General features: G+C 51.0%; 1 protein-coding gene across 3 annotated transcripts in view; it reads right to left on the bottom strand.

Moving 5' to 3' along the window:
- ADCY1 (adenylate cyclase 1) overlaps window positions 1-18,196 on the bottom strand; it is a 109,846-nt gene that overhangs the window by 39,960 nt on the left and 51,690 nt on the right. For 2 of the 3 annotated variants that reach the window (XM_032244282.1, XM_032244283.1), the window contains exons 5-7: window positions 9,706-9,864; window positions 7,448-7,589; window positions 5,073-5,228 (exon numbers count right to left, since the gene is read on the bottom strand). In XM_032244282.1, the coding sequence (XP_032100173.1) occupies window positions 5,073-5,228; window positions 7,448-7,589; window positions 9,706-9,864 (457 nt within the window). Of the gene's footprint in view, window positions 1-2,642; window positions 3,022-5,072; window positions 5,229-7,447; window positions 7,590-9,705; window positions 9,865-18,196 lie in introns of those variants that run through there. The other variant, XM_032244284.1, reaches the window with a different exon arrangement.

The raw sequence follows: 18,196 nt of genomic DNA on the forward strand, positions 1-18,196 counted from the left end.
TGACCATATTAATAGTCAGATGGGGAACCACCAGGCCAAGCATCTTATTACCTACTCAAGAGTATTTTCTAAAATTCAATATCCACTTATTAAAAGAAAAAATTCAAAAGCAACTCAAATGGCTCACTTTCTTGAAATAATTAGCTATATACTATTACTCCTAACCCAAAGCATCACAATTAGTGGTAAAACCCTATGTAACTATTAAAGCCAGACCAAAATTTAAAAAATGCGCACCCTAATACAATCATTTAACATAGGATGAAAAAGAGAAAGCAAAATTATCACGATTCGAAAAACATAGTATTGTAGATTTTTAAAATGCAACAGAATTAAGTAAAACATTATTGCAATCAGTCTCAAAAACTGTGGACCAAACAAGCTGAAATTTTATCTTCATTAAATTCAGATAGACATGGTAGAAGTTATATTTTGAAAAAATTCCTAGCCATATTTAAACAAAATGCCCAGGAGATGGGATAGGAGAGCCCCTAGGTGGATCAGAAGCGGAGAAGGAAAGACATTGCATTGAGCATACTGGTGATTTTTTAAACCAGGCTAAAACACAGTGCTGACTCCATTGAGGAAACCAAGGCTCAGGTGCCGGAGCGAGCACAGGAAGTCTTGAAAGAGAACGATTTGACTACAGCTATGCAAAATTAAAACAGACCATTTAACCCGGCAATTCCACTACAAAGAAATACCGCAGGCTATCCCCGTAAGATTTGCTAAGACATTTGTAAGATAGGATGTTCATGACATCAGTAGACACGAGACCAACCTCTAGAAATAAAGTCCCCACCAACCAATAAGCCAGTGGTGAGGTCACACCCCTCCCTCCCTCCTGCAGCAGGAGGCCATCCGGTCACTTAGAAATGACTGGGATTTATCCTGGTCAACATGGTGCAACCCTGTCTCTACTAAAAATACTAAAAAATTAGCTGGGCGCAGTGGCGCACGCCGGTAGTCCTAGCTACTCAGGAGGCTGAGGCAGAAGAATTGCTTGAACCCAGGAGGCAGAGATGGCAGTGAGCTGAGATCGCACCACTGCACTCCAGCCTGGGTGACAGTGCAAGACTCTGTCTCAAAAACAGAAATGACTGGGAATTGTCTGTGCCTCCAGGATTTCTAAAGTCTGTCACCTAATGAAAAGAACACATAAGACAAAATGATAAACTCCTATTTGCATTAACCTCTGGTGCACACCCAAATTGATTTTCTAGAAGGAAATATAAAATAGCAAACATCTTGGAGGACTTAATTTTTGTATCATGTGTGGATGTTGCTTATACATATATATATATATTTTATTGCACTTAAGGTTCTGGGGTACATGTGCAGAACATGCAGGATTGTTGTATAGGTACTACATGGCAATGTGGTTTGCTGCGTCCATCCCCTCATCACCTGTATCTGGCATTTCTCCCCATGTTATCCCTCCCCAATCTCCCCACCACCCCACTGTCCCTCCTCTGTTCCCCCCACAACAGACTCCAGAGTGTGATGCTCCTCTCCCTGTGTCCATGTGTTCTCACTGTTCAACACCCGCCTATGAGTGAGAATATGCGGTGTTCGATTTTCTGTTCTTGTGTCAGTTTGCTGAGAATGATGGTTTCCAGATTCAACCATGTCCCTACAAAGGACACAAACTCTTTTACACTGTTGGTGGGAGTGTAAATTAGTTGAACCATTGTGGAAGACAGTGTGGCGATTCCTCAAGGATGTAGCTTTTATTTTTTAATTCAAGCTTCAATATTTAACTGTGAAGAGAAGGACAAAAGCAGCACTCAATAAAAAGAGAGAGGCCGAATTGGGAGGCTTCTGGGGGTACCTATTAGAGGGAAGAATTGTGCTGCCAGGTATTAGGAAACCAGAACAGAGACATGTCCCACGCTGGCTCAGACAGGCAAAGGCACGTTCCCCACCTGGTGGGCCCAGTGAGCATAACAACCCTAACAGGCGGCACACATTCAGGCAGACACTTGACTCTCTGGATTCCATTACACAAAACCGCCAGAGAAGTAAACTCACTTTCATGACCAAAAGCTCTGTCCACAATCTGCTTCATTTAAACATAACAGAAATAACCTAAATATCAGTGGAGGTTTATTAAGTAAATGGTTTCTCTAACTTAGACAGGAAATCTACATAATGATCTCTAAAAATAATATTTTTTGCTGCCATAAAAAAGAATGAATTCATGTCCTTTGCAGGGGCATGGATGAAGCTGAAAACCATCATCCTCAGCAAACTAACACAGGAACAGAAAACCACATGTTCTCACTCATAAGTGGGAGTTGAACAATGAGAACACATGGACACAGGGAGGGAAACATCACACACCAGGGCTTGTTCAGGGGGTGGGGGGCAAAGGGAGGGAGAGAATCAGGACAAATACCTAATGCATGCGGGGCTTAAAACCTAGATGACAGGTTGATGGGTGCAGCAAACCACCACGACACTTGTATACCTATGTAACAAACCTACATGTTCTGCACATGTATCCCAGAACTTAAGGACAAAAAAAGCATATTTTTCACAAGCATTTAATAGTCTAAGGAAATATTTATGATATATTGGCAAGTAAAAAAACAAACAAACAAAACAAAAAAAAAAAACAAGCAACCAAACTGGCTGTGTATCATCCAGTAGAGTTTATTAAAAAATACACAGACACACTTAAGAAATGGGAAGGAACAAAATATTCATGATAGCTTTTTTGTGGGATGGTGGAATTCCAGATAAATGCTTGTCATTTCTTCCCTTGTGCATTTTTGTGTTTCTCTATATTTTCCATAACCAATTACGTTTACGATCAGGAGAGGGTGCAGAGAGAAGAAACCGAGCCTGCGTGAATGCCCTGGGGGGTAAGGTCCGACGGCAGGAGCTCATCCTTGCCGCATTGGTGATGGTGGCAGTTGGGAGGACCTGAAGCTACATGCATGGTCACCCCCATTGCAGGGTGGGAGACCAAACCCCCAGGAGGACGTCCAGGCCACTCAGTGAGGGATGGATCTGAACCTACAGGAGGGGCCTTAGATGTGTGGGGTCTGACACAGTTTCTCTGCTTGACCAAGTTTAAGCCAGGCTCTGAAGCTTCTCCTAGGCCCAATGGTGCACTTACTTATAAAATCCAGTTTTAGCAAGAACACCCCACCCTCAATATCCCATCACCCTCCTATCTGATCATGTTCCTCACCTTCCACCAGCCCCCAGGGGAGCTAGATCACCCGGGCCTGCCTTCAGCAAAAATTGATTTAGGTTGGTTGGCCAGCATCCCCTTACCCCTTTGTTTCCTCTTAGAAATTTTCCATCCACTGACCCTCACTCCCCTCCTTCTGTTAGGAGCTGAGTCCAACCTCTCTCCCCAAAGGCATGACTCCACTGCTGCGGTTCCTATGCTATAGCTATGATCCTGCAGACTATCTTACTGTGTTTTAGCAAGTGTAATTGAATAATTTTTTTCTTTTCCTTTTTTTTATTTCTTTTTTGAGACAGAGTCTCACTCTGTTGCCCAGGCTGGAATGCAGTGGTACAATCTTGGCTCACTGCAATGTCCACCCACGAGGCTCAAGCGATTCTCCTGCTTCAGCCTCCTGAGTAGCTGGGATTACAGGCACCTACCACCGTAACCAGCTAACTTTTGTATTTTTAGTAGAGATGAGGGTTCACCATCTTGGCTAGGTTAGTCTTGAACTCCTGACCTCGTGATCCACCCTCCTCAGCCTCCCAACATGTGAATAATTTTCTTAAATAGCTCCCACCGGCTAGGCCATGACTGGGCCCTTGTGCAACACTGCCACCTAGAGGCTGGTCCCCGCCGCCCTGGCTCCCACACCACTGAATGAGCACAGCTGGGGAACCGGGACCCTGAAAGAGAGGACAGTTTGAGGTGGTCCCAGTCTGTCCAAGAGCCTTTGTAAGCCGTTCCCCTAAACTCAGGACACGTTTGCTCACAAAAGCTGCGCCAAGGTCACAGATGGTGCAATGCACTCTCCCACCTGATGCCTAATTCCAGCTCCAATGCTGGGCTCCATCAAAAGCTTAGGCTGGCAGGCTCGGGCTGCATCTGGAGGTGTGGGTGGCAGAGGGGTGAGAAGAGAGTGGTGACAGGCCTGGATGTCCGCAGAGGGTGACTGCAGCAGGTGGGGGCTGCTGTGTGCACCCAGACTGCACCTGCTCCTCTTGTCTTTGGCACACACCCTGCTGGAACCACCAGACATCCTGGCAGAGACCAGCTGCCTGCTGCCCCCCATCACCACCCTTTGATGGCTCCTGCAGTGGAGATGCTATTCTACTCTCCATTTCGGACTTGCTTTCACCCATCACAAGGCAGCAGCACAGCAGTAGGGAGCCCCATCTCAGGGGCAGATGGAGATGAAGGGGTGACACTGGAACTGCAAAGGCCAGGCTTCCAGGCTCACCCTGCCCATGGCACCTGACATAAAGCTATGTTTTCCATAACTGGGCAAAGCTGGGAAGCCCAGGGTCCTGGGGTGGGGAATCGGGTGCTGCGGGCAGGAGGTCAGAGGTGGAGACTGCTGACAAGACAGTGTTTTGCCCATCTGGACGTCCCGGCTGGGCTGCTGACTGAGAGTGCCGGGGGAAGACCATCTGCGACAGCGCGCTCCTGCACAAAGAGGGAGCCGGAAAGCCACACAGGCACAGGCAGATCAGGCACAGGCTTGGATGCAGGAGACGAGGACAACAGGTGGGCAGGGCCAGGCTTAGTGTGAGGTCCACATAAGGAGCGAGGGCCCAGCACACGTGCCCAGAATGAACATCCTCAGAGGCCATTTAGACAGCAGGTGGGGAATTTTAGCTTGAAGTTACAGATAAATACAAATAAATACATACATTGTGGACAAATATAAAGAATGCCAAGGAGCAAAAAGGTACACCGTAATGACTTTTGCAGGAAATAAAAAGTAGTTCAGCTCTAAGCAGCATTTACAAGATTATCCACGTCAACAGGGAATTCTGCTCTAGCCAAACTGCATGGGGACCACATTGGGAGGGCAGGACAGAAATCTGTCCAGCTCCAGCGCAGCAGGCTTCCCTGCCACTCCTACCTTGTCATCGTCCTCACAGGTCATGACGTTGGAGAAGGGGATCTCGGCCTTGAACATCTTCCGGCAGTGCATGAGCTGCACCAGCAGGTAGCAGACGGTCTTGAACTTCATCCTCTTGGCCGGTTTTATATCTGAGAGAATCAGGCCTGGAAATATCTGTCCAAACACACAAGGGGCAAGGAGAAATGCTGTGAATGAGACACATTCTGCCTCTCGGGCTGGGAATGTGATCCTGATAGCCACAGCCACCCCAGGGCACTGGGATTCATTTGTTCATCACCTACTTCAAGCCTGGCATTGGGGAACGTGCCAAGAATACAGCAGCAAACAAAACCACAACCCACTTCCAAATCATTCCATTCTCAAGCTGTACCAAAGGCCTCTAAAAGCCAAAGTGATGCATGGAGATCCTTAAGCAAAGTCGGGGGAAGTCTGGAGGCCCTGGTCAAGAAAGACAACCAGGGCTTGGAGTAAAGGTCTTTGTTACCCCATTCAGTTCCCAGTATGTCCCCTTCTACGGACAAGGAAAGAGACTGTATGATGGGGAGGGCTGGGCGGTGCACCCAGCTGAGGCTCAGAACCTCAATTCCCTCACAATCCCCATGTTCTGGGTAAAATTCCACCTGCAAAATTGGATGAACATCACCCACTCACCCCTTGAGGCCTTCTCAAGATCAAATGAGGTGATAAGGGAGTGGGACCCCATGAATGTTCACTGTCATTGTTCCTGCTGGTTGGCCTGTCTTCTGAGTGAGCCCAAAGCTCCTGCACTTCCCCAGCAGCTCTGACCCCATCTCTTCTCTAGGAATGTGGTACCCCTTTTTTGGTCTCACTGCCCACCTCTCACCTTCACCTTCTCTGGCCCCTACAGGTAGGCACAAATCTCCTTTACTCCTCAAAACAACAAAAGCCCCTTCTTCTGAACATTCTCCCTCTTCCCTCCCACTATTCAAATTTCTCTAAAGAGGAGCTGTACAATGTATCTACCTTGTCACCCTCTTTCACCCTCACACTACAGGACTGGATGCTATTGCGTATGTCAGTGTGACAGAGCCCGGGGGCCTGCATCCACTGGGGTGCACCATGACTAGCTCCCATAGATTGTTTATTTAAAAAGAGCCAACACAGTAATGGCCCAGCACCCTCAGCTGAACCATCGACCCTCCCCTGAGCTTGAACCCTCACCTGTGTCCTGCACCCTCATCTGAGCCCTGAACCCATCATCTTAGTCCTGAACACCTCACATGAGCCCTGTACCCCTCAACCTAAGTGCTGCACCCTCACCTGAGCCCTGAACACCTCACCTAAGCCCTGAACCCTCACCTAAGCCCTGAACCCTCACCTAAGCCCTGAACACCTCACCTGAGCCCTGAACCCTCACCTAAGCCCTGAACCCTCACCTAAGCCCTGAACACTCACCTAAGCCCTGAACACCTCACCTAAGCCCTGAACCCTTCACTTAAGCCCTGAACCCTTCACCTGAGCCCTGAACGCCTCACCTAAGCCCTGAACCCTCACCTAAGCCCTGCACCCTCACCTAAGCCCTGAACCCTTCACCTGAGCCCTGAATGCCTCACCTAAGCCCTGCACCCTCACCTAAGCCCTGAACCCTCACCTAAGCCCTGAACCCTCACCTAAGCCCTGAACCCTTCACCTGAGCCCTGAACACCTCACCTAAGCCCTGAACCCTTCACCTAAGCCCTGAACACCTCATCTGAGCCCTGAACACCTCACCTAAGCCCTGAACCTTCATCTGAGCCCTGAACACCTCACCTGAGCCCTGTACCCCTCACCTGAGCCCTGCACCCCTTACCTGAGCCCTGTACCCCTCACCTAAGTGCTGCACCCTCACCTGAGCCTTGAACCCCTCGCCTAAGCCCTGCACTCTAATCTGCTCCTGATCCCTCACCGGGGCCTGAAAGCAGCTTGATCACTCTTGATCAGGTCCAAACCACTTTTCTCTGGGCAGGATGACCTCAAATGCCCCACGTAAGATGGTAACAGCTCACCAGCATGCCCAGCACCCCTTAGTTCACAGTGGTCCCCACCCCTGACCTCCCTGCAGGGTTTCATGCCCACTTGGCAGGGGAGGCAATAAAGGCCCAGGAAGGGGAAGGAGGACACAGAATGGCCTGCCCCGAGATGACTCCAGATCTCTGATCTGGAGGGTCCTGGCTCCCTCACTAGACCCCTCCCCACAGCAGTAAGAGGCAAGGCCCAGGACAATAACAGTGGGGACACCCCTCCCCTTCTTAGCAAGTTCACAGCCTAGAGGCGCAGAGTTTGGAGAGGAAGCAGAAGCAGTCACATCTATAAAGCTCTGCGCAGGCCCAGCAGCTAAGGACCAACCAGATAAGGGGGGCTCCGGGGCCTACCTTTCGGCGATGGGATGGCACAATAAAAAAGGTTTCGATGTTATGAGTTTTCAAGAAACTGTTCCTCTCATGTCCGTAACCTGGTTCTACCTCGTAGTCCCCATTCAAGCACGCTAGGGTCGTCTTTGTTATATGAACCTTCCTACAAAAGGAGGAGGCAGAGATGGGATGAGTGGGGAACCACGGCTGTCAGAGTCTGGGGGCCTCACTGGGAAGGGGCACAGGCAGAGGCTTCCCCCGCCCCAAGGGCAGGCTCCACAGGGAGCATTCGAGCTCCCATGCAAGTTCACCCAGGCCACGTGGGAGGGCCCTGGCAGACAGAGACTCAGCAGGGCCATCAGCAACCATGCCCAGCAGGGCAGAGCAGGGATGGCTGAGGCAGGGGACACAGGGCTGGCTGCGGTGGGGGACACAAGGCCAGAGGGAGAGCAGAGGAACCAAGGGAGAGAAAGAATATGTCAGGATTCATCAGGGAAGTCGAGAAAAAAAAAGTGGCAGTGATGTGAAGAAGAGAAAGAGAAAGGAGAAATGGAAGTCCCTCCCCAACCACGGTCTGGTCTGGCACCACAAAAAGTGGGCAGACCCCGCCGGGCAGCAGGAAGTCAGTGCTGGCCATGGTGTTCACACACGAGGTGGGGTAGGGAGCAGGGTGGTGAGAAGCGCCGTGGCGCCTGGCGTTCACGCCTCCCCAAGCCAATCTTCCCGTGAGGGCAGGAAAATTCCCCACGGTTAGCACCATCTCAGCAGAAAACTGAACACCCACAGCCTCTGCTCCTTAGCAGGGCACGCCTGAGTTCGCAGGTTTATGGGGCGAGAAGCAGGCTCCCCAGCTTCCAAAAACATTCCCTGCAAACCCAGTCCTTCACTTCACCGCACAACCTTTTGAATTCCTCGAAGGGTAACAGCCTGGGATTCATAGTTAAACTCTAAGGCTGGCTGAGGATGAAAGCAGGGAACCCGGCTCAGATGGGAGGCTGCTGAAGGCAGAGCTGCCTCGCTCGCTGGGGTCCGGAGAGGGTGAGGACAGGGCTCGGGAGCTCAGGAGGCCTTTCCCAGCAGCGGCCCCACCGGGATCCCCAGAGGAGCAGGCAGGTGGGAGAGGGGGGGAGTGGGAGGGACAGAGAGGGACTGCCAGGCCAGGAAGAGGAGAGGCCACAAAGGGGCCAGAAGGCAGCACAGGCAGGTTCTCTGACTCCACCCTCAGCTGGTCCCAGTGCTGCCTTGTCCAGAGGGGCCAATTCCTGCCATCAACTCAGATCCCCGGGCCCAGTCCCTGCTGGGATGCTCCCTGGGTGCCCCCATCAGCAGCTCCCATTGGGCTGGGGCAGGCAGGGAGCTCACAGCAAGCCTCAACCATTGCTTCTTGCTACCCCTCCCAAGGGGCCCTGGGGGCACCTGAGGACACTGTCGCCCCCATCAGCCTGGCCCTGAACTAGGAAGGTCACCGAGACTGTCTGGAAACTTCCAGTCTCCACAGTCTCCGGAAAGGCAAAATCTGTGCATTCCTGTGTTCAGCTGACGCCTCATCCATTCCCTCAGCCATGGAGACGGTGGCTGCATAGCCCAACTTCGGGAGCCGAAAGGGAGAGGAATCCGCCAGCTCTCACTGAAGCCCCTGCTGTATGCTGAGCCCAGGGCACACCACGGGGCAGCCAGCATTCTGGAGAAGCTGCCTGCTACGGTAGCCACTGCAAGATCACACAAAAAGAATACAGGGCCCGGGGGTGACACAGGGGTGCACTGAAAATCTTCCTCAAGACAAGGCTTAGCCTGCCACAGAGCACAGCTGTCAACAGCCCAAGACGCTTCTCGGAGAGCTCAAAGAAGGTATCATCTGTGACCCAGATGTCCATGAGCTCCTAGATGGCTGCGTGGAGCTTGCGGGGGAGGGGGAGCTCTAAAGTCCCAGCACTTTACATTTGCATATTTGAAAAAATGAAACCAAGGACAACAAAAAGAGAAGTGATGTAGTGACAATAAGCCATGAGGACAGCACCACGCCATGGGCAGAGGTCCCCACACCCATCGGGTCCCATGACGGCTTTTTGTAGATGTGCATCAGGCTCAGGTGGGCCCAGCACAGAGCTGGCAGCCGGGCTGAGTAGGATGCCCACCACAGGGAGGCTCATCGGCAGGTGCAGCCGGGACAGGCAGGCTCCTTTAGGAGCACTCACACACGTGCCCTCACGAGCATGGCCCAGAACCTGAAGTTAGGCCCCACCTACCTCCCTCCCCTCCCCACCCCAACCCGGACTTACCCTGGCAGGCCAGCAGCTTCCATGACATTGGCCAGGGTCACATCATTGGACCACACATCGTACTGCCACTTGCGCAAGCCCAGGACACCACAGAGGACCCTGCCCGTGTGCAGACCCACGCGCATGTTCAGGTCCACCTCGGTGGCTTCAGCCACGGACCTGCAACACAGGCACAGAGCGTGGGGCTGGGAACCACCTTTCATCTACCCAGGGGGCCGCCTTGGTCTGCACTGCTAGGCTGTGAGCACCAGGGAAGCTGGGCCTTGTCCCTGCTGCATGTGGCCTGAGCACGAAGGTCTCCTGGCATAGTCAGTGGACACGATGCCTTCCTGCCCACCTGTGGGCTGATGACCTTAGGAAGGAGGGGTGGCTCTGGTCCATGCTCCCAGCCAGCTCACATGTGTCCACACCAGACCCATAAGTTCCCTTCATGGCCTCCCAGAGGGCTCTCCCCGCCCAGGGCAGTCCCCAAATCCCAGGTGGATGGACCTGGTCATCACTGTGGAATGTGTCGTTCAGACAAACATAGAGCTCCATGCGGCCACTGCTCCCTCGCAGAGACCCAAGCCTGCTTGCTGGCCAGATGCAGGTGACAACCCACTGGAAACATCCACAGCCCAAGCATTCCACCCCTTCCTGACACACACTCAGCCTTAGGCCTCAGTGCAAACTTACGGTCAAGGCCTGGAGGCCACATCCAGACATGAGGCTGGTGACGTGAGGGGCATTCACCAGGAGCCGGGGTGGGGACAAGAGAGTTTGGAAACGGGCATTGGGGAAGGGAACAGAGGCAGAGCAGGTGGTAAGGGAATTGAGGGCTTCTGGGGAACCCCAGGCAAGCCTAGCCAACTTTGGGTACATAATGCCCATCTCTGTGTCTCAGTTTCCTCATGTATAAACCCAGCTCCTGCTTTGACAAGCTTTGAAATCATTTAAACTCAAAACCAGTGCATCTCAAGTCTTAAGGGGCCAGCCTCCTCTTTCTATTCCATCAGGGGTGAAAACACTAACAAAAGCTTTAAGGAGTTGGGGCGGGCCATCAGGTGGTGACAGTAAGCCAGCTCAGCCCTCACTGTGCCCTCAACCCTGCCTGGAGTCCCATTCTGAAGGCCACTGTATATCACATTTGTCAGTAACAGCCCAGTACATGCAAGGCAAGGCTGTGCCACCCACCCAGGAAGCCTGTGACTGGTTCACCTTCACCCTGACTTCCCACTGGGGCCCCCTTTCTGGAGCCCCTGCCAAGGCTCACGGAGCACCTGCTTGGCACAACCCCATTGCTTCCCTAGCCTCCACCCAACCTCTGCCAGCCGCCCATCACTACCCACTTCATCCTTACAAGGGCCTGTCCCCCAAAACTATAGGACATGAAGGCCTCAGCAGCCATTCCAAGGCAGATGGCCGCCCAGACCTCAGAAATACACAAGTCCCAGCACACATTCAGAAACCTCAGTAAACTCAGAAGTATGCATGCCATAGATTTATGCTATGTGGAAGTCAGACTACTGATATATCTTTAATACCTAGGTAGTTTTACATATTTTGAATATACCTTTTTATTTTAACTTTTTCAGTTGTTTGCCAATCTTCTTAGAGGCACTGAAATCAAACACTGAAATAAAAATTTATTTTTCAAAATTCACAGAGGGAAATGAGTATGGGAAAATATAAATAACTAAACATACTAATAATGTTTTTGTTCACTTTTAGTGTTTGTACCTCTGCAGCCATGAAATGGTAAACGGCACAGGGTCTTATGGGACCCATGCCCACCTTCATCCCCAGATCCCCTCGAGCTCACCAAAGCAGACCAAATTCACGCCACCCCATTCTACCAACACTCCCCGTCTTCAATCTTTCCCAGTTGGTTCTGCCTCAAATATCTCAACTCTTGGTAACATCAGATCTGCAGTTAACTGGACAGTTACTTCTAAATAAATGATGCATCCAGAACTGTCCGCCTCATGACTCCTCTCGGCCTCGCCGTTCCTGGGAAGCCCAAGCAGGCTTTGTCTAAATCCAACAGAACCTGTAACTTCATTTCCAAGGAACAGAATTTCCACAGCCTTTCTTGCCTTTATTTGTACTGTGTTCTTTCTTTATTGGGGCTCTCGGTTTCACTGATTTATCACAGGTGTTTTTTATGCAGAGGAAAAGTCTGAACTTGCCCACTGCTTACATCCCTGACCTTGGTCCTCTGAGCTAGACCCCAACAGGGAGGAAATGAGGAAGCAACCCATCTCTGGCAGAGGGGGCCACCGTTGGCCCCTTGGCATGAGTAAATTCTGGCAGAGCTGAAACCTAGTCATGGCTGCGCTGAAGCTCGGAAGTGAAAGGACAGGTAAGCACACATTCATTCATTTGTTCAACGAACATCTATTGAGCGTCAGCCATTATTTTAAGTACTGCAGCTACAGCTATGCACATAACGGGAAAAAGAGAGGAGAGAGAATACTACAGAGGCCGATTTACTGTCACCTAGACAGAATTTCCAGAAATACCACCACAGGCCTGCAGCAGCCTCCAAGCCCCCATCCTTGTGTGGCGGGAAGGGCGGGGTAAATGGTTTTGGCCTCAGGTGGTTCGAGCTCGTCACCTCAACTTGGGCTCCTCACTTCCCCTCCTGGGCCTCAGTTTTCCCATCTGTAAAAATGTAGCTTCTCAATCTAGAATATAAAGACTCAGAAGCTCCAGGTCCCCTAAAATTTTAGGGAAAACCATGTGTGGTGGGTGTAGAGGCGTGTGCACACTGGCATCGCCTCCCCCACAGAAAATACATTTGTAAATTTATCAACAGGTCTACTTTGAAAATTAGAATCCAATAATTAGAGGAAGTACCCTCCAAGTTTTTTCATGCTGAGAAACTGAGGCATTCTCCATGGCTCAGACACAAGTCACCTTGTTAAAATGTGAGGTAATGTTGGAGACAGCCCACGTGCCAGGCGGACAAGGTCAGCGGGGATCCCTTCTCGCACGATCTCCAGGGATGCAGGCTGGGGGATGATTGAGTTCTACTGACAGCCGCAGCACACAGAAGCTGAACTTAGCAGCTCAACAGTGGGTCAGGGAGGAAAGGGACATGCCAATTACTTCTAACTAAATTCCACGTAGTAAACCAAAATATGCACTGCCAGCAAGGCATCTGCATTGAGGCTGTTTAGCAAAAATGGTGACTTGCACACTTGGTGGTCATACGGAAAAATGAAGTTCCTGTTCAAAATCTGATTCATGGTTTGCCTATCACCTGTGACGGACAAGGCTACCTCCATGAAGTGGACAGACAAATCCACATCCCTGTGGGTGCACAGAACCATGTCGCTTCAGACAGAATCTTGCAGAATCAGCCACTGGCTCCCTCTTTCTGGGAGCTGATGAATCAATACTCGCAGTGGCTGCTAGAACCCACTCTATTCAGGCTCATTTAATCCAAGAGCTCATTAAATTCTCAAAACAACTCAGAGATGCAAACACTATTCCTCCATTTTACTGCAGAGAAAATTAAGGACTCAAGGAACCTGAGGCATCCCCTGAGGGATGGGAGCCAGTAATCTGGCAGGTTCCTGAAATCAGAAGCTCCCCAGCCCACTCAGGAAAGAGCAGCTGGGGATGAGGTGGTGGAAACCCTATAAAATGCCATTTTGATAGGCCAGAACTGGCTGGCTAGGAGCAGCTTCCTAGGGTGACTAATACTCAGGGCCTCTCTGGGAGGGGAGCAGAGCTGGTGGTGTGTGTCAGAGGGGAGGGGTCTCTCAGCAGAAGAAGGTGGGTAAGGACAGACCTCACACAGAGCAATGTCCCAGTGGGGAAGAGGGACTCAGACCTGAGAATCCCCCAAGCCAGGCCCCAGGGAGAGGTTCAGGCTTCATGTGACTTCACTAGCAGGAGAAAATGCCCCCTTCCTTCTGCTCCAAGAGTATTACAGATGACTTCCAAGTATGGAATACAGAGAGGGAGCATTGGGAAGGCTCAGACTGAGCCTCTCATCACATGGAAGGTCAGAGATTGACACAGGCACTGATGTGCTGCCTGTATCCCTGCAACCTGGCCATCATGGGAGTCCTGCAGAAACCCCACTGGAAATTCAAGGTCAAGGACTGGTCCCAAACCTCAGGACATGGCGCCTGGCCTTGTCAGCCTGGCTGCAGCAGCTGGGAGGCTGGTTCTGCCACCCTCATCCTTCCAATGCTCCGTGGGCTCAGAGACAGTATGTCATGAGGTGGAATCAGCTATTTTACAGAAAAACTGAAGCTCCAGGACAAAAGAGACATGTCCAGGGTCACACAGCGCTTCAGGAGCAAGACCAGCCCAGTCACCAAACTCGTTGGACAGTTAGGATACTTCTCACCCCATCTTCATCTCTCCTATAGACAGAAACCACCTGGCCCAAACAGGGAATGTATATCACTTTTAAAGAATTCACTAAGAATCACACCAATAAAAATTAATGGGCATTTCCTTAAGATCATTTACCACGCTCCTAGTTAAAGCCCAAGTTTGAGAGAGAGGTGGATCTGATCTAGTAGTAGAGGTCAGGGCAAGTAATCTGGGGGCAGGGTCAGACTGCCCAGGCCCAGCTGCATGAGCCACGGGGCCTTGGAGACACCCCAGCCCACTCGATGGGCCTCTCGATGCTACGGCTCCCAGAGAGCCAGGCTGCCCGAGCTGGGTGGCCAAGGAAGGTAGAGGCCTGGGCTCCCACTTCCAAGTCCACTGTTCTTTACCTTGTCTTTACAAAGAGATGCCCCACCCTGCACTTCAGAGGGCCTCTCTCAGCCCCACCTGGATTCACACTGGAGCTTCACTTGGCTCACAGGCATTTGGCAAAATGGGTCCTAGACTCTTCCCAAATGATCGACGTGCATGAAAAATAACTAGACGCTAGGCGTGGGGGGCCTAGGTTGAGAGATCAGAAAAGGAAAATATGTCTATTAGTTTTTCTCATAGAAATAAACATTCTTCAAAGTGAAAAAACAAGACCATTCCCCACTTGTTCAACAAGGGAAAGATTTTCTCCAACCTCAGAAGCCAAGAGCCAGCTCTGGATACATGCTTGCTTGCACTTGCAGCAATTTCTTTCTTGTGCTACCAGCAAAGCACTGGCCTGAAGAGAGGCTGATAGTGGAGCCCCAACCCCCATCCTCTATCAGAGCCGCCTCTGGAACCACAGAGTCTGCATGAGATGCTTCAGGAATCTTCCAACCAGCTAAACCATACTGATATGATTTGGCTCTATGTCCCCACCCAAATCTCATGTCCAGTTGCAATTCCCAATGTTAGGGAAAGGACCTGGTGGGAAGTCACTGGATGATGGGAGCGGATTTCCCCCTTGCTGTTCACATGACAGTGAGGGAATTCTGCCAGATCCAGTTGTTTAAAAGTGTGCAGCACTTCCCCCTTCGCGCTCTCCCTCCTGCTGCCATGAAAAGACGTGCTTGCCTCCCTTTGCCTTCCACCATGACTGTTAAGTTTCCTGAGGCCTTCCCAGCCATGCCTCCTGTTGAGCCTGCAGAACTATGATTCAATTAAACCTATTTTCTTTTTAAATTACCCAGTCTCAGGTAGTTCTTGATAACAGTGTCATGACAGACTAATACACATCCCTTACATGCCTTAGGATTTCCTCTGTCCACTCAGAATTCCCCAAGCCTAGAACAGATCTCTCTGTGGGCCTTGGAAAGGGACATATCTGACCCACAGGCCCCTTTCCTTCCTGGGCACTCAGGCACTGGGCCCGCCACCCAGAGCTCTACCGAAGAGGAAGTCAGTGGGCAACCCCTGAAATTAGTGTCTTGGGGCATGGCCCACTCCTTTGAAGATGGGAAGGGCTTTCTGGAACAGAAGCAGACTCAAGACAGGAAAAAATGTAGATGAGAGTGCAGACCTCACTACTGAGAAGTGGCAGGGGGCAAACAGAGCCAGTGTGCACAGCTGCCAGGCCCAGTGTGGAGCCCTGAGGGGAAAGGTTCGCTCTGGCCACTTCACCTGTTCTGAGTGCTTCCCAAGCAGTGCTTATGTTTCCAAACGTTCAAATAAAACACTCCACTCCAAGGTAGGAGGAAGAGAAAGACATTACATAAAGTGTCCTCCTCTGCCCGGGCAAGCTCCTCCTGTTGATAAACAAATTCCATCCTGCATGTGCAAGGCAGGAACACACAAAGCCCAATGTGGCTGGCAGCAGATGCACCAGATGTCAGGATGGTCCCAGCAGAAGGCCAGCCATGCAGAGCACACATGGGTGGGTCCCAGAGTCTGTGACAGTCTGAGGAGGAAGAAGGGCTTGTTTGGCTGGGAAGTATCTTCCGCGCTCAGTCTTCGCTGGCTTTTCTTCTGGTCCAGAGCCAAGAAGCTGAGTGACAGGAACTCTGGTGTGTAGAGATTCCTGAGGCCCTGGGAACACTCTGGGAATCAGGAGCCCAAGCAGACAGAAGCCAGAGAAGGCCCAGGAAGATACCCCCGGCACTAGGATACACCAGTCTCAGGTAACAGGGCCAGAGATATGGGGCTGAGGGCACCAAAGTCTGGAGAACCTCACAGACTGACAGCCAGTGGCTGGAATGTCAGGTGAGCTGGCCAAGGGAACACAGGTTTATGGAGCAAGTAAACCAGAAAATGGAGCAAGCCAGGTGGGCTTGCAGCTTCAGGCAGCTCCATGCCAGGTGTAGAACCAGAGGGCTGATGCTGGGCTTCCTGGGCTGCAGCCAGAAAGAGGTGCGCCTGCAGAAACAGCTTATCACCCGTCAACATTCATATCAAGCAGAAACAGGACTGGAAGGAAGGATGGCACCCTTTAAGGCCCTCATATGACCGATGGGGCATCACTGAGCACAGGAGCATAAGCAGCCAGGTGAGGAGACCAGGGGCCAACAGAAAGCACCAGAGCCCTCTCAGGAGGACCTCGGTCGGCACAGCTAGGGTCGCCAACCTTCAGGAGCACAAGACCATCCGGTTCAACTCCGTGAGCCACCTGGTCAACCAGGTCAGCCCACATCACTCAACTCTGCTTGTGTCTGTGCTCGGCACGCACCAAGTTGGGGCTTTACAGATGTTTACTAAGCGAATGGACGGACATCTGTCTCCTTAGAGCTTCCACCTACAGAGCCTCATTTTCCCCCAAGGAGATCACACAAAACCAGATCTGATATAATATATGATCTATATACACACAAATAGCATACGATATGTGATGTGATATCACGTGATCTATGACATAATGTGATATGATGATGTGATGTGATCTATTATGAAAGAAGAAAGACAATTATATGATGTGTGATATATGATACAATATGTGATATGTAGATTATGTGATATGCGATGTATGATACGTATTAGATGAAACGTGTTATGCAACATATGACACATGACACATAATATGTGATAAGTGATATGTGGTGTAAAGTGAGGTATGATGTCATCTAAGACGCAACATACAATATGTATGATGTGCTGTGACAACGTCCCATTGTTTCAGAGAACAGGAGACGGCATCACCTCTAAGTCTTCTTCAAGCCAGCTGTCCTCCTTCCTTCCCGCTTCTGCCTAGCGTCTCCTCCAGCCAGGCTGCTGTTCTCTAGGTCAACGGCTCTCTGAGTGGCTGCATACTAAGGTCAGCTGGGGGGCTTTTCCACTCTCAGTCCCAGATCACACTCCAAACAAGCCCCCTCGGGCTCTTGGGGTGGAGCCGCCATCAGGGCCTTTGGTTCTCACCAGGCGACTGACATGAAGCCCTGCTGGAGAACCGCTGCCCCCAGGGTTCACCTTTGCTCACGTGTCTCTGACACGCAGGTGCCAGAAATGGGCGCAATGCCCGAGGTGCTGGCCTGCTCCCAACCACCTCTTTCCAGCCACACTGTTTGTCTGCAGGAGCACCACATGGGGCGGCCCACGCGGCAGCCACGCGGCACAGGGAGCCAGCTGCCTCACCGTCTCTCAGCCTCGCTGGCTGGGGTGTTTGCCTATGCATCCTTTCACCCACAGCTACCCAACGTCTCCCTACACAATTCTTATGCTCTACTTTCTCGCTCTAGGTATGATGCTATGCCCCCATCCCTGTTGGCCCCATCTCACTGGAGCATACCCACCTCTCCCCATTTTCAGATGCATGTTTGGATCCACACTCCATACATTAGCTCAGCTTTCTAGCTCCACACCTTCCCTAACTTGACAAAAACATCTGTGTCTTCATCTCAGTCTCTGATAAGGATGATGACAATATAACACTGACCAAGAAAGGGGCCGGCCTGGCCTCACAGGTGTAATATTCATTCCACGAAAACTCACCTGCCTGGATCCCAAGCCTGTCTCCCCACACAGAGAGCGCCTGAGACCCAGTCACCTTGCTGAGTGAAGAGAAACACACACATTTCCTTCCTTTTAAGAGAATTCAGCTAGATTGAGGCCAAACCTTCCTTTTAATAGAGAATTCAGCTAGATTGGGGCCAAATCTTTCTGAATGTCTTATCTGGCTAAGCTAAAAACTAATTTATTTTTG

Source organism: Sapajus apella, unplaced genomic scaffold (genome assembly GCF_009761245.1).
Source record: "Sapajus apella isolate SASKATOON/1434 unplaced genomic scaffold, GSC_monkey_1.0 scaffold54, whole genome shotgun sequence".
Taxonomy (NCBI): Eukaryota; Metazoa; Chordata; class Mammalia; order Primates; family Cebidae; genus Sapajus; species Sapajus apella.